Here is a 16,616-nt window from a genome sequence, read left to right as displayed (position 1 = left end):
TAAAGGAGCATGTTCTAACCCAATGCAAGGAAGCTGAGCACCTTGAAAAAAGGTTAGATGAATTGCTAACTAGAATAACCAGTCTAGAGAAGAACATAAATGACCTTATGGAGCTGAAAACACAGCATGAAAACTTCGTGAAGAATACACAAGTATCAATAGCTGAATCAATCAAGTGGAAGAAAGGATATCAGAGATTGAAGACCAACTTCATGAAATAAAGCATGAAGACAACATTAGAGAAAAAAGAATGAAAAGGAATGAACAAAGCCTCCAAGAAATATGGGACCATGTGAAAAGACCAAACCTACATTTGATTGGTGTACCTGAAAATGACGGGGAGAATGGAACCGAGTTGGAAAACACACTTCAGGATATTATCCAGGAGAACTTCCCCAACCTAGCAAGACAGGCCAATATTCAATTTCAGGAAATACTCAGAACATCACAAAGATAATCCTCAAGAACAGCAACCCCAAGACACATAATCATATGATTCACCAAGGTGGAAATGAAGGAAAAAATGTTAAGGGCAGCCAGAGAGAAAGGTTGGGTTACCCACAAATGGAAGTCCATCAGCTTAACAGTGGATCTCTCAGCAGAAACTCTACAAGCCAGAAGAGAGTGGGGGCCAATATTCAACATTCTTAAAGAAAAGAATTTTCAACCCAGAATTTCATATCCAGCCAAACTAAACTTCATAAGCGAAGGAGAAATAAAATCCTTGACAGACAAGCAAATGCTGAGAGATTGTGTCACCACCAATCCTGCCTTACAAGAGCTCCTGAAGGAAGCACTAAATTTGGAAAGGAATAATCAGTACCAGTCACTTCAAAAACATACCAAATTGTAATTACCATCAACACTATGAAGAAACTGCATCAACTAACAGGCAAAATAACCAGCCAGCATCATAATGACAGGATCAAATTCACACATAACAATATTAACCTTAAATGTAAATGGGCTAAATGCCCCAGTTAAAAGATACAGACTGGCAAATTCGATAAAGAATCAAGACTCATCAGTGTGCTGTATTCAGGAGACCCATCTCACGTGTAAAGACACACATAGGCCCAAAATAAAGGGACGGAGGAATATTTACCAAGCAAGTGGAAACCAAAAATAAAAGACAAGGGTTGCAATCCTAATCTCTGATAAAACAGACTTTAAACCAACAAAGATCAAAAAAGATAAAAAAGGGCATTACATAATAGTAAAGGGATCAATGCAACAAGAAGAGCTAACTATCCTAAATATATATGCACCCAATACAGGAGCACCCAGATTCATAAAGCAAGTTCTTAGAGACCTACAAAGAGACTTAGACTCCCACACAATAATCGTGGGATACTTTAACACCCCACTGTCAATATTAGACAGATCAACGAGACAAAATTAACAAGGATATTCAGGATTTGAACTCAGCTCTGGACCAAGCCAACTTAATAGACATCTACAGAACTCTCCACCCCAATCTGATAGAATATACATTCTTCTCAGCACCATGTCACACTTACTCTAAAATTGACCACATAATTGTAAGGAGGTTAGTTTTAATGTAAACAAATCTGTCCTTGTTTACCTTTGAGATTTGGGCTAAAACATGGTAAATGTACAATACATAATTATCAAAAAGTGCAACTGTTTCTTCTTTGCCACAGCTTTCTGAATTTGAGTCTTACGTGACTCTCACTCCCTTCCATCAGAGGACTTTTTGTAATGGAGGAACAAACTGAGAGTGGCCTTGGGAAGGTACTCACAGTGCCTCCATGTGGAATCTTAGCTGTTGGGTTTTTCTTTTCATTTTTTTTTTTTTTTCTGAGACAGTCTCACTCTGTGGCCCAGGCTGGAGTGCAGTGGTGAGATCTCGGCTCACTGTAGCCTCTGTCTCTTGGGTTCAAGTGACTCTCATGCCTCAGCCTCCAGAGTAGCTGGGATTACAGGCACACACCACCAAGTCCAGCTAATTTTTGTATTTTTAGTAGAGATGGGGTTTCCACATGTTGCCAGGCTGGTCTCAAACTCCTGGCCTCCAGCGATCCGTCCACCTCAGTCTCCCAAAGTGCTGGGATTACAGTCGTGAGCCACCACGCCAAGCCTGGTTTTTCTTTTTCTTTGTTATTCCAGAAGTTATTTTTTATTCCAGGTATTTCTCTTCATTTCCTGGGACAGTCTGAAAGTTAAGCCTCCTAGATCTCAAGTTAAGGGAAACTATCAATAGTGTTTGGTGGATAATGGCTTTGGCTCTGTGTTCAGTGAACCATCTAAGTCTCTTGTGAAATAAAAAGAAAACAGGGATTGAGGAGTAAGGGAATATCTCTGAGGACAACATGAAGAAAAATGGAAAGGTTTCAGCAGAAAGAAAAGAAGAGAATTAATGAGGCATATTGCCAAAGTTGAAGATGGAGGCACCAGGGATTCTAGCAAAGCTGTCTGACAAGGGAAAGGGCCTGCTGCCTGCAATCGGCCAAGTGACCAGGCCAAGCCAAGAGCTACTGGCCTGGCTCAAGGGCTCAGGGGCCAAGGGAGCTGAGTCCTTGCCCTCTAAAGCTCCCTGGTCTCCAAATTAAGAACCTCTCATTGTCCCAGAGCCTCTGGCAGGTGATCCCCCCAACAGCGCTAAGAAGGCATGTGACATCTTCCATGCCCTGTAGGAGTGATACCCATCAGTGTTACTAGTTTTGCTGGGTGTCCAATGATCAACCATGGGAACGTACATTGTTCTCTAAATTAAGACACCCACAAACCCAAGGAAAAGTGTTTGAGTCCTGAAGGAGTAGGATGGAGGCAGCCCCTCATATGTGTACTTCTAGGACTGAACTGAGTTTGAAGAAGTGACACCCTTATTACAAAAATGTGTAAATATGAATGAGCCAGCCTCAGAAGAATTTGATCTGCCTGTCTGTATCACAGTGGTATTTTTATGCAGTAGTATAGTCTTAAAACCTTGACTGTTGCAAAACAAACTCAACTAAGATTATTTTTATAACTTTGAAGTTTTTCCATATTTTGTGCATAAAGTAAAACTGTGAACATTTGTCACATCATACTATTTCAAAGGTGCATAATTCAAGTTCACATCAAATTTATAACATTCTGATGAAGGTGCAGTGGTGGGGGACAGCAATGGTAGCTTGGTGAAGGACAGCATCACAGCTTTGAATATCATCTCTCTGCCTACAGATAACGCTTTTATATCTCTAGCCAGGTCCTGTCCTCTAAACTCCAGTCCCATAAATCCCATGCTGTATCCTGCCGGATGACCAAAGACATTTCAACCTTCTCATGTCCTTGCTTGACTCTTATCTGCCTTTCTAAATGCACTTCTCTATGTGGCAACTCCATTCTTCCAGTTGCTCAGGCCAGAAACCCGGAGTTCTCCTCCATGGAGTTCTCCTCCATGGTTTTCTCTCTTGCAGCCCATGCCCAGTGAGTCAGGAACTTCTTTGGCTCTACCTTCTCTCTGTCTCAACACCAAATGGACCAAGGCCCTAAACAGTTATGACATTAACCCCTTAGGACCTACATACTCCAAAATATTTACTCTTTGGCCCTTGACAGAAAACAACTTCTGAGCCTTGTTTTACAGGGCATATTAGAGAAGCAAGAAATTATGAAAAGCTGGATGCTAGTAACAAGGGCCATCAGTTTAAAGGTGACATGAAGGATGACAGTTGCACACAGATGAGTTTCACAAATGTCTGCATCTACAGACATATGGAAGAACAGAAAAAGGCTCTCCTTAAAGGATGAAAGGCATTCATATTTTAGACAATTATCACCATCTTACATGATGACTATCTAAACGTACAGCAGGAAAAGGCAGAAACTGTTGGATCGGTTACCTGAAGGATCAGAACTGTAGAGACTGGTGGCTGTTGTTATGGGTCCTGGTGGGTGGATGGCGCTCGCTGAAGACCTCTGACTTGCAATCAGAATCCTGCTCTTTGCAGATGGTAAACGGGACATTGCACCCAATCCTAGCTGGGGCTTAAGGAGCATGGCTGACCGATAGAAAGTTGGAGGGACTTCATAATGAGCATAGGGAGGAGAACAAAACTCTTCTTTTCCAGGGTGGTCTGTAACCTACGATAAATGAACAAAAACTCAATCAGAGACCTTCACATCATAGTGTGAGTTCTATACAGGACCACGAGACCGAGGCTGAACCAATGACCACTCTGGTACCACTTAGCTGCTTGATCACAAGTCCCCTACCTTCCCCGGGCCACAGTGTCTTCGTCTCCTGATTGACAACACACTGGATGATCTCTCAGGTCTCTTCCAGTTCTACTACTCTAGAATCTATAGTTCACTGGAGTTAAAAAGAACTCACTGGATAAGATTTTTTTAATTCCATTGTTACAAAATCACTAGAATCTGAGTGAGTAGCCAAACTATAAATGTCAATAAAGCAAAGAAAGCATTTAGCAAATGTTCATAAAATTATGAAAGTTTTATTATACCTGTGGGAAAAAAGCTGTAATTTGTATGATAACCTAGTCTTAGACTCACTAGGTAAACTGTGTCCATTTATATTAGATCTTTACTGGGCTACTTAGGAAGCAAAAAATTGCATTGTTAATAAAGGAGGAAACATTTTCCAGAAAAATAGGGAAGTTAATGGAAAATGTATTTTCAGATCTGTACTATGTGTTTACCTAGTTAAAAACCTGAGCCTGAGTTATCTCCTCTGGTCGTCTGCCCTAGTGAGGCGATGCTCCCAGGAAGGTTTGAGCAAGTTTCACCAGAATGGAAGTTCTAGGGCACAATCTCATCAACCGCTGACTTCATAGCACCAAAAACAATGTCTAGCACATAGCTAAAGTCAATAAATATTTATTGAAGAATCATGTTTCCATTTTTTCCTAAGTTTAATAATAACATAACGTTACTGTCACTTTCTCCTGTAGCTAGCAGTTTGGCCTAGAATACAACCTGTGGGCAGTACCTTTTATATATGCAATTCTGTGCTCACTAAGTCTGTTCATATTATCAGTGTTTTATTAATATTAAACAGGAAAAAAAGAGAGAGAACTAAATAAACTATTCCTTTAAGTTACAATAAAAAATAGTGCTAAGGGCCATGCATGAAAAGATACATCTGTTAATTAACTCTGTTCTAAATCACAGCACATTTTATGTGTCAAACTTATATCTCAGGAATCATAAGCATTTAACAGTATTCTTTAATAGGGGCTATAAAAGCTTTGATCCAAGCTGTTGAAGAGATAAACCCTTAAATTGATACTCATTTAATGTTGAAATAGATACAAAGTCCTCCTTCAAATTGACTTTGTAGAAACAAAAGATTAGGCCTTTAAAGTTTTATCATAATCACACTGTAAAATATGCATGACTGTTATAGTAGATAGATTGTCCTTGGCTACAGCAAATTATATTCCTATGAAAGAACATTCTACATCTGCACTCTGATAAATTTTTTACCATTCTCTACTTACTCTCACTATCAATCTCTGGTTTTTCTCATATATACCCTTTTTTAATTTTAGTTTCTAAATTTTGGGTCCCATTGCACATTGTTTTGAGCAGGTGCTCTTATGAAGAAATTAATATCATTTCCAAACTACATCTGTCAGGTTTTAGGATTGCAATATGCTGATCTTAGTAGTTACTCAGTGCCTTGAAACTGAGTTGTTTTTAGGGATTAAAATTCACCACATTCTCACTCAACAATGATCTTAAGGATTTCAGTAACTTCAATGCCTATCATTTTGTTGGGTAATTTGTTTCTGGTGAGATCGCAAATTCTTTAAAATGGGGAAAACTGCACCTTTGATGTCTAGTCTGTGCATTTTTAATTAAACAAGGGAATCTACAGAAAGCTTCATACTCTTTTCCTTCATCTTTACTGACAGAATACAGCAGGTGATGCTGCACAGTCATAAAACAACGTTTGGAAACCCCAAACGTTGCTGTTCCCCTCCCTCCATCCCAACGGAGAGTTTTTAGAGAACTCACTTTGAAAGCAAACAAAAGAACCCTGTGATTTCAAACAAACTCGTTAAGTCAAGGCATACGAACAAATACGTTCTTACCAGGCTGTCCCTCTTCCTATTTGCCCTGCACTGTCCTCAATGGGATAGTGTGCCGTGGAGACAGAGGGTACAGGTGAAGCCTTTGTTAACAAGCCACTGGGATAGTGGTGGGGGAAGGGTGTCTGGGATGGTTAATTTTATGTGTCAACTTGGTTGGGTTGCAATACCCAGATATTTGGTCAAGCATTCTAGATGCTGCCATGAAAGTATTTCTTATATTAGATTAACATTTAAATCAGCAGACCTTGAATAAAGCAGCAGACCCTTCAGCATGTAGGTGAGTCTCATCTAATCAGTTGCAGGGTTTAATAAAAACAGACTGACTCCTCCTAAAGAAAAGGGGATTCTGCTAGTAGATCACCTTCAGACCCAAGCTGCAGCACCAACTCTACCCTAAGTCTCCAGGCTGCTGTCCTGCCCTGCAGATTGACTTGCCAGCCTCTACAATCATGAGCCAATTTCTTAAAATCAATCAGTCAATCAATCTCTCTCTCTCTATATATATAGATTATGTGATGTACCCTCTCTATACATACATCTATATCTGTCTCTACATATGAGATATATATATTGAAATATATATAGATAATATATATTGAGAGAGAGACATAAGTATAGATGAATATAGACCTGTGAACACACACCACACACACACACACACACACACACACACACACCCCTATTAGTTCTATTTGTCTGGCGAACCCCAATCGATGCAGTGCCCCCCAGAGATGAGTGGCAGCAGACAGTGGGGAAGGAGAGCAGCCCTGGATCACACCTCTGTACACTGCACGCACATCGCCTCACTCCATCCTCTCAGCCAAGCCCCTTTCTTCCCACCTCCCTTTACCAAAAATAAAAAGGGCTCCCAAGTTGTTGGAGGGAGGGAGTGTCCCTGAGACCTCAGGAGAGCCAGTGGCAGAGGGCACCTGTTTAGGTAAACATATTTAATACCTGGACATGACTAGATCCCAGATGATCTTGGAAGCCACTTCTGGAAGTTTTAAATGCCTGTGCTGTTCCTGCCAACTGGGAAGAGAGTTCCTCTCTCAGAAGAGTGCTTACTCTTGATTTTTCCACTTCTACCCATGCTATGTAACCAGCAGGGATCTGTCGATAAGGATGGAAGAGTCTGAAGCTGGTTTGAGTTTTTATTTTTAAGAGGTTCTCATTTTATTTAAAAAAAAATCTGGCTTCTATAACTGAAAAATACTTCCATTGCAACACATTATCAAAAATGTGTTCTTTTCCTAGAGACCAGACTGCAGCCACCCCATGATGAGCTTGGGGCACACTGGCAGAAGAAGTCAGCTTTTTTATCTCCCTGCACTGAGCTCAAACACAAGAGGGGGACTCGCTGGGTTACATCATGTCATAGCTGTAGCAGGTGGCCAAAGACCAGCCTGTTCCCCACTTTTGAGTAAAGAAGGTTACCACAGAAATGAGCCCAGCGCAACCTGAGAAGAAGCCTGGGTCTCGCTCTGATGATGGCAGAAAATGGTCCCCAGATACAGGGAGGGAAACTGACATTTCAAACGAACTTGTAAAGTCGAGGCCCAAAAACAAATAAATTCTTTGAAGAAGACTTTGGGATGCTCGAGGTGCGAGGCCATGATGCTCTCTCCACACCAGTGGGGTCTCTCTGAACCCCTCAGAACCGCCAAAGCCACACAATGTCCATACAATCCCATTTCCTTGAGTCTTGACGTGGTGCCTAGATAATGAAGTAGAGAAAATAGTTTGGGGAAAAATATGCATGTAATATATAAACTATTCTTGGAGGAAGCAGAACAACACAGAAAAGAAATATACACGAAAATACAGAAGGGCACAAAGAAAGAATTACAGACAATGTGGGGTTTGGGCCTACATATCCAAATCAATTTCCCTCATGAGTTTGTTTTTATAGAGAAAAATCTAGGCTCTGGCTATGGTTTGGATATGGTTTGCTTGTCTGTGCCAACTCTTATGTTGAAATGTGATCTCCAATGTTGGAGGTGGGGTCTAGTGGGAGGTGTGTGGGCCATGGGGGCAGATGCCTCATGAATGGCTTGGTGCCCTCCTTTTGGTAATGAGCAAGTTCTTGCTCTATTAGTTCCCATGAGAGCTGGTCCTTAAAGAGAGGCCTGGCACCTCCTCCACTCCCCTCTTGCTCATCTCTCACCACGTGATCAATGCACATGTGGTTCCCCTTCTTCCCCCTTGAGTGGAAGCAGCCTGAGGTCTCACCATAGGCAGATGCTGGTGCCATGCTTCCTCTCCAGCCTGCAGAACCATGAGCCAAATAAACCTCTTTTCCTTATAATTTACCCAGCCTCAGGTATTCTTTCATAGCAACACAAACGGACTGACAGGTCTCTTCATGGAACCTCTGCAGTGATTCCCTGCCTTATAGAAGAGCAAAGCTTCAGAGACTGACCCTGAGCCTCAGAGGCCCAGGTGGATGAATGTTTAGAAATTTGAGAATGACTCACTATAACTAAACTCAGAGACTGACGTAAAAATCCAGAAGGGCAATCTGTTCACTTTTAATCGGAGACCACTGCCTAAAGCCAGACTCAAGTGTCCTCTAGCCAGAACACGTTCTCATTGCAGGGCACAGAGTAAGAAGCCACTTATAAACAAGATGCCATGCAGCCCCGCACAGCAAGACAAACCCCTGCCAAGCTGACTGGACCCCTGAATTCTCCAGCCAGAATCCTCTCTCTAGAGATGTGAGGTAGGAAGCCAGTTATAATCAGAGGCCTGTTGGCAGGCCCAGAGTCAGAACACAGGGAGCAAGCTGTGTGATTTGGTTGCTAAGGACCTGCGGCAAGGCAGCACAGCTGGTCGGCTTGTTGGGGCACCTCGTCAGTGATTGCCTAAGTCAATGTCTGCTGCCGAGAATGGATTCAACTTTGTCTTTGTGCTAGATATGACAACTTCTGCTGTGATTGATGCATTCTTTAAATATGCCAATATATCTAACCAAGCTAGAGTCCAAATTTGGACTCAATCATCCTATCTCTAGAAACCCTTGGTACACTTTTGTTTGGTTCCAACACATATGGAGTTCATGATTCAGTTATCATTCAACATTTTTTGAGCACATACTTATAAGAAGCACCATTCTAAATTCTGGGAACACAACGGGGAACAAAATATTGAAAACAATCCCTTCCCTCATGGAGTTCACATTATAGTCAATTCAGGAAAACTAAAAAAGTATTTATGGCAGGTGGAGGTAGGTGCTAGGAAGAAATAAATCAGAGAAAAGGGATTCAGAGAGAAGATGGGTGGCCTTCCCAAGGAGATAACATTGGAACACAGACCTAAAGGAATTGAGGGAGAGAGCCATCTGGATAACTGGGAGAACATTCCAAGCAGAGGGAGGTGCAAAGGTCCTGAAGCAGCAGAGTGAGAAAGGGAGAGTGGAAGGAGAGGAGGGCAGGTAGCTGACGGACCCCCAGTGAGCACATCCCATCCTAAAGGCAGAGCCATCCTACAGGCTCCAGCTTGTGTTCCAAGCAACCTGGGCAGCCCTGGAAGGTGTTAGAGACAGGATGATCTCATCCTGCCCTTTGTTTTTGAGACTGAGTCGCGCTTTGTTGCCAGGCTGAAGTGCAGTGGCGTGGTCTCAGCTCACTGCAACCTCCACATCCTGGGTTCAAGCAATTCTCCTGCCTCAGCCTCCCCAGTTCCTGGGACTACAGGCACACGCCACCACACCCAGCTAGTTTTTGTATTTTTAGTAGAGACGGGGTTTCACCATGGTGGCCAGGATGGTCTCGATCTCCTGACCTTGTGATCTGCCCATCTCGGCTTCCCAAATGCTGGGAATACAGGTGTGAGCCGCTGTCCTTGGCTCCTGCCTTACTTTTAACTGATCACTCAGCTGTCATGAAGAGACTCCTTCAGGAGACAAATCTTAGTTCTGAAGTCTCGAAGGATGACTCACCATAGCTAAAAAGGACAGCACAGTGCAGTCTGAAACTGCACAGGCCTGAGTGAGACTCTCCGAGCTCTCCTTCCTTTGTGGTGGGTGACTTAAAGCTCTCTGTCTGTCTCTGTATCTATACGGTGATAAAAACTGCAATACCGGCTGGGTGCGGTGGCTCACGCCTGTAATCCCAGCACTTTGGGAGGCCGAGGTGGGCGGATCATGAGGTCAGGAGATCAAGACCACGGTGAAACCCCATCTCTACTAAAAATACAAAAAAGTAGCCGGGCGCGGTGGCGGGCGCCTGTAGTCCCAGGTACTAGGGAAGCTGAGGCAGGAGGATGGCGTGAACCCAGAAAGTGGAGTTTCCAGTAAGCCGAGATCACGCCACTGTACTCAAGCCTGGGTGACAGAGCGAGACTTCATCTCAAAAACAAAGAAAAAGCCAAAAAAAACATAAACAAACAAAAAACTGCAATACCAACCCTCAGGGAATTACTGCAAGGATTAGTGAAGATTAACAAAGATCAAACGCTGTATTATATGGGCCCAGTGCAGAGCTGGCCCTCAATTATATGTTAGTTGTAATTATTATTTTTATTTTAAAGAAAGAGTCCATGCCTAACACACCGTTTTCTCCTCATTTGCTGTTCTTCACGCATGCGAATAAGAGATACTCCCAGGTAGAAAATACTCCCCATTGAGGAATGAGTCTGATCTATTTGAAGAACACAGTAATTCTGCATTCTTTCTTCCTTTAACCTGGCTTATATTATATTATATTCACTTATTTAAACATGGAAGCCTATTTAAGGCATACTCATCTAATTTCATATGAATTATAGCAAGTGAAATTTAAATGGGTCTCCTTAGATATTGGGTACATCTTATTAAGATAATCAGACTCTTCTAGTTAAAAATGGTCATTTCTCTAGATAATCTCCTCTAGTCAAAAACTCCGTTTCTTCACAAGTGTATCCATGAAAATCTGTAATTCACTTAAAGAGGACATTTTACTTTCATAACTCATTGAAAATATGTCACAGATATTGGGACAGTCAACTTACAGACCATATCATAATGACATTCTCTTACCTCCTGCAAAAACTTTTCACTCATTTGACTGAAAGGATGTCCTGGGGGCTTGATTCCAGACACCATCAATCCGGAACTGAAGACCCTTGGCTTCTGCAGGTCTGGCTTGAATTTCTCATAGAGGTTGGCAGATGGCTTCAGGTCACCACCTGCTGCCTTCTCTTCGTGGGGAAGAGGCATGGTACATGTGGGCGGGGCATATGGAAGCCCCACTGGAACCAGCGAGGCGTCCACCTGGCCCAGGGCCTGGGGGTTCCTCCTGATGTAGGTGATGATCTTGGGCCTCACATGCTTGGGCTTGGGCATAATGATGGGCTTGGTTTCTGTCCTCTCCTCTGTTTTTTCAACCTGATAGTTCTCCATTCCCTCCTGCGAGGAAGGTGTGTCCTTGGAATGTGTAAAGACAGGCTTGGGGATCCCACTGGGGCAGGTGTTCTTGTCAGGCACTTTGGGGGACGTGTTCAACAAGCGTGCACTATCAGTAGGCGGTGGAACTACCAAGGGGGACCCCGCATCCATACCAAACACGCTAACATCCTGAAAACTGCTACTGGGTGTTGTAGGCTGGTAGGTCATGTTCACAGTTGTCTCTGGGTGGAGGGGTGCTGGAATATTGAGAACTGAATCTGCTCTTGCTGAGGTGCTTTCAATCTTATCTGCATTCTCTAGAAGGTTCCTGTTTTCAGCAACAGATGTGGTGACCTCTTTGCTTTCCCGTGCTTCTGAGCGGCCACTTTGAGGGTCCAGGGGCTCAGGCACCTCCGTGTTGTTCTCTCCAACAGAAGAATTGAACGCCAAAACCATAACACTGTCCTTATTCCCACTGCCCAACCGCCTTTCCTCCTCAATGACATCCAAGGGCTTGCTGTCAGTCAGATTATTAGGAATAAAAGCCACATGACTGTCACCTGATGAAAAGCTGCTGGATGTCCTTTCACCCAACTTCTCACCTGCACATGGTGAAATTTTGCCAGTGGGCTGATTATCAGCCCCTCCTAAGGAAGCAGAGCCCTGTTTGGGGGTGGTGTGGAGAGAATCCTGCTCCCCTGGGTTGACTCCTCTCTTCTCTTCACAGTTGCCTCTTCCCACCCCAAGGTGGTGGAGGTCACTGTTCAGCAGATGGCCAAGTGCATCGGTGGCTTCCGGGTGTGTTTCCCCACATGGATCCCTTCCCTCCAAGGCTGACAGATTCTCTTCCTTGTGGCATCCCAGATACCCTTCCTGGGCTGCCTTTCCCTCCTGTTCAACTCTCCTGGGAGGAACATATTTCAGATCCAGCTTGGCCTCTCCCTTTCCCTGACCTAATTGTGCTTCCGGCTTACTTGGGATTTCCTTCGATGCCAAAGTCAAATTCAGAGCAGGCTCTGGATGGGCGGAATGTGATGTGTGCTCAATGCACACCTGCAGTACATGTGCCCCCACTGTTTGGGTCTCTGAGGGAGTGCTCTGCTTGCTTTCTGAGGTAGATGGTTTAGGTTGACGCACACTCTTTCCCTCTGAGGTACTGTCAGTTGCAGGGAAAGCTGCCAGGACAGCGTGGTCTGGCAATGTCTTCTGTGGCCCCTCCCCACCCCCAGGTATCTGACCCCGTGCTTCCCGGGAGTCGAGGGACAGAGGCTGTGGATGCTGCGGAGTCAGGCTCCCGACTGCAGCTACAGAGCTGCTTGCTCTTTCCAAAGAATGCCTCCTCAGTTCCTCATTGTCAAGGGTCTTTGCCAATTTATCCTTGGGAACATGCCGGGGAATTTCAGCATCCCTTTTAGCCAAAACGTCTAGACTGGCCTCACTCATCACATTCCTCCAACTCGACAGACTTGGTCCCTGAATACTCCGCGGGGTCTGCAGGCTATCTGTGCCTCTCTCCACTGTGTGCTCTTCATTGAGTTCCCTCTGAATGGTTGAAGAAAGTCTAAAATCTTTCAGGCTGGCAGAGCCAGCCTGAGAGCCTTTCCCAAAGCCCTGAAGTTGGTGAAATTCCTTATGGAAATGGGTACGGTTTTCTGGCTCACTTGAATTTGTATTTCCAATTTCATCTCCCAGGTCACATGTCTTGGACTCGTCATGAGAGGAGCTGACCTCCAACATGATTTGATTGGCATTCGTATCTCCCAGACTTAAGATGCTCTCATTATTATTTCTTGCTGCATTTCTGTTGTCCCGCAGCTGAGTGTAACATGATTTCTTAGGAGCCACTGGGACGCTCATTGTCAACCCTTTGGTGGGGCTGCTTGCCATGCAGTCCTACTTAATGGAAATGGGCTGCCTTCAAGCTGCAATCAGATTAAGAGGAAATTCTCAAGCTGCTTGTTCTCCCCTGACAATGTCACCTTGCGACGCTGCTTTAATCATTCTCAGAACAGCTTGAAAACCAAGCATTGTCTTGATATACAGCAGGAAGACTTATCTGTTAGGTTCCTGCTGAATGAGAGCCAATCAGTCCATGAGACCTAGAGAGAAATAAAAATACATTCACATTAGATTGACAAATAGAACTTCTCAGGAGAAAAAAGTGGTAAACACAGATTTATTTGTCATTTCTATACTATTATTTCATTCAATCAATAGTTTTCTCAAAAACCTTTCTGATCAGGGCTCCTCCTGGCCAAATACGGACAAAAATTAAACATCAAAATGTTTAATGTTAGAAATGGATTATAAATGCATGTGAGATCTTAAATCTAAATTTTAAACATCCACAAGTCTATACTGATACTGATTTAAAAGGATGGGGGAGAAGTAAAGGCTCTTCTTTACAGAAGAATATCAACGAATGTAGAAAAAAATTATAGAATTTGAAAAATCACTATTTTGCAATCGCTACATTCATAATTATCTTACACAAGGGATGCCAAAGGTACAAACATTGGGTAAAAGATTGTTGGAGAACAAGATATTCATAGATGCTTAAAGTATCTTCCCCCAGGCTACTTTATTTCTTACAAAACGAAAATTTTATCTTTACAATGGAGAGATCTGGTAGACACCACATTAACCACGTGATCAAATTTAACATCACTAGTAATGAAACTGACATTACGGACTCCTGATATTAGTTAGTTCTCAGGGCCACACATCACCTATGCAGTAGTTAATGTTCAACCAGAATTTAACCATGAGACAATAATCTGGCAAATTTAAATTGAGGTATGTATTACAAAATAACTGGCCTAACTGGTCCCAAAAAATGTCAGCGGAGCCTGGATTTTCAAAACATGTTAGCAAAGGATATTATTAGGACAATTAGAGATTTAAATATGGACTGTATATAAGGTACAGGTATTTTATAATTAATTTTCTTGGGTGTGTAATCGTGCTATAATTATGCCAGAGATTAATTTGGTTCTTGAAATATACATGCTTTAGAATTCAGAGGTAGTATGTCATGATTTTTCTAACTTATTCTCAAATGATTCGACCAAGAAAAACGTGTATGTATGTGTGTGTGCATATGAGAAGGAGAAAGAGTAAAAGAGAGAAACTGGCAAAAGTCAACCATTTGAAAATCTAGGTAATAATTCTATTACATCTGCAACTTTTCTATAGGTTTGAAATTTTCCAAAATAAAAACTTGGGGGAAATGCTTTACTCTGGCCTTCGAGGCCTGCATGATCAGGCCCTGAACACCTTTCTGGCCTCAACCCCACCTCACCCTCTGCTCTGCAGGCTGCAGCCACATTGGCCTCATTCCTCACAGTACCATGTTCATTACTCTCTGCCTCAGGGCCTTTGCGCATACTCTTCCATCTGCATGGAATGTGGAACCCTCCCCCAACCTCATCTTACAAGTCCTTTGCATCCTTCAATATGCAACATAACTACCACTTCCTCCAGGAAGCGTTCCTCACTAGGTCATCCTATAATGATGGATTTCTAGTATCCTGTATTTTCACTTTGAAGAATTAAAAAAAGACTTTCAGATTTGCTAGACACTGAAAATAAATATTGTCTAATACCTGGCATACATATTAGGCACGTATTATGTATTTGCAGCACAAATGAATGAATAAATGTCCAAATGAATGATGAGGAAGATCAGCGTTATTTCTGCCCCCAAAGAGTTTAAAATCTACACAGGATATGCTTTTCTGTTAAAGTAGACTCACAGATCACCATTAAACCATTCTATTCAAAGTTGACATTGTTTCATCCACTACTATGAGTGCATTTTATTAGGCACTGGGGATAGGGGATTTTAACAGCAACAAGGTTCTGCCCCATCACCAATTCCCCCAGTGGAGACTTGAAGCCTTCCACACTTTCCTCCTCATTCATCAAGAATGTGCAAGCACACGTGCACACCACATGTGAGGCTACTGTTATGTTTCTCCTGAAACAGGTTACATGGCAACGTGGCCACCGACTTGTTTTCCCTTTATCCCTGTTAATATGTTGTTTCATATATTAAAAAGAATATGAGGGCTGGACACAGTAGCTCACACCTGTAATCCCAACGCTTTGGGAGCCTGAGGTGGGAGGATCACTTGAGGCCAGCCTTGGCAACACAGCAAAACCCTATCTCTATTTAATAAAATGTATATGTTACAAAGCAAAATAATATAACACGTGACAGCCCATCACCCAACCCAAGGACACCTTGCAACCATCCTCATGCTCCTCCTCACTGAAGCCCTCTGTGTTTCCAACTTAGAGATCTCTTTTCTTTTGCGTCTATACATAAGCATGTAAACTTTTTTACATACATAAGATCATTTCCTATAAGCTGGTTTTTGTTCCATTTTTTTAAAATTTGCCTCTTCTAGCCCATACCCCAAGACACATTAACATCTAGATCTTTCCATTTCTTTCCCCATGTTTGCATGATCATGGGAAAATACAGAGTCATACACGTGCATGTGCGCTTGCATTTCCCTACCACACTGCTCTTCTGTTCTTTCCACGACTCCCTCACTGTCCTCATCCTCCCCGCTCTCATGCTTTTTCTCCTTCTCCATCTTCTACCAGCCTTATCTCCACTAAGCCAGTAGCACCCCCTGGTGCAGCCTGACCCCAATATAGCCCTCAACCAAGTTGCTCATACCCTGATCACAGTCTTCATTTCCTGATACAGAGGGGATTCTCAATAAACCCTTGTGTCTTTGTTTATTCAATTTTAAAAGCGTTTCCCTTGAAGATACACATGTTCTCTAAGCACAAATACAAAAAGCATGTAGGCAAATCAATAAGATCACAGTTTAAAAGAATGCTGTGCTCTCTGGGATGAGAAACGGGTATCTTGCAAAGTCAAGAAGGGCAAGAAAGTTCATAAATATAGGCCGTCCACAGAAGGGAACTGCCTCTAATTTTCTGTGGGCAGAAGTATAAATATGCAGCCAAGAGCCCTCTTCGGTTTGAATTGTTGAAGCTGGGAGAAAGAAAGAAACTTTGCTCAGCAGAGACAAACAAAAACAAAGTACCAAAGTCCACAACATGTAACATGATTGCAAGAAAGTGACAAAGAAATATAAAACCAATGTCATGCTAGAAAGAGTTGTATTTTAATTTTTAAGGAACTACATCATAAATGTTCTTTATCTTTGTCA

The 16,616-nt window shown here is 42.7% G+C and overlaps 1 protein-coding gene across 2 annotated transcripts in view; it reads right to left on the bottom strand.

The window, feature by feature from the left end:
- The window catches only part of MTUS2 (microtubule associated scaffold protein 2), a 481,365-nt gene extending 467,842 nt beyond the window's left edge, over nt 1–13,523 (bottom strand). For both annotated transcript variants that reach the window (XM_024348494.3, XM_054665152.2), the window contains exons 1-2: nt 11,077–13,523; nt 3,849–4,089 (exon numbers count right to left, since the gene is read on the bottom strand). In XM_024348494.3, the coding sequence (XP_024204262.2) occupies nt 3,849–4,089; nt 11,077–13,311 (2,476 nt within the window). In that variant the 5' untranslated portion in view covers nt 13,312–13,523. The remainder of the gene's footprint in view (nt 1–3,848; nt 4,090–11,076) is intronic.
- Between the last annotated feature and the right edge of the window lie 3,093 nt (nt 13,524–16,616).

This window comes from Pan troglodytes, chromosome 14 (assembly GCF_028858775.2).
Source record: "Pan troglodytes isolate AG18354 chromosome 14, NHGRI_mPanTro3-v2.0_pri, whole genome shotgun sequence".
Taxonomy (NCBI): domain Eukaryota; kingdom Metazoa; phylum Chordata; class Mammalia; order Primates; family Hominidae; genus Pan; species Pan troglodytes.
The sequence above is the reverse complement of the archived record's forward strand: the minus strand, read 5'-3'. Positions and strand labels throughout refer to the sequence as shown.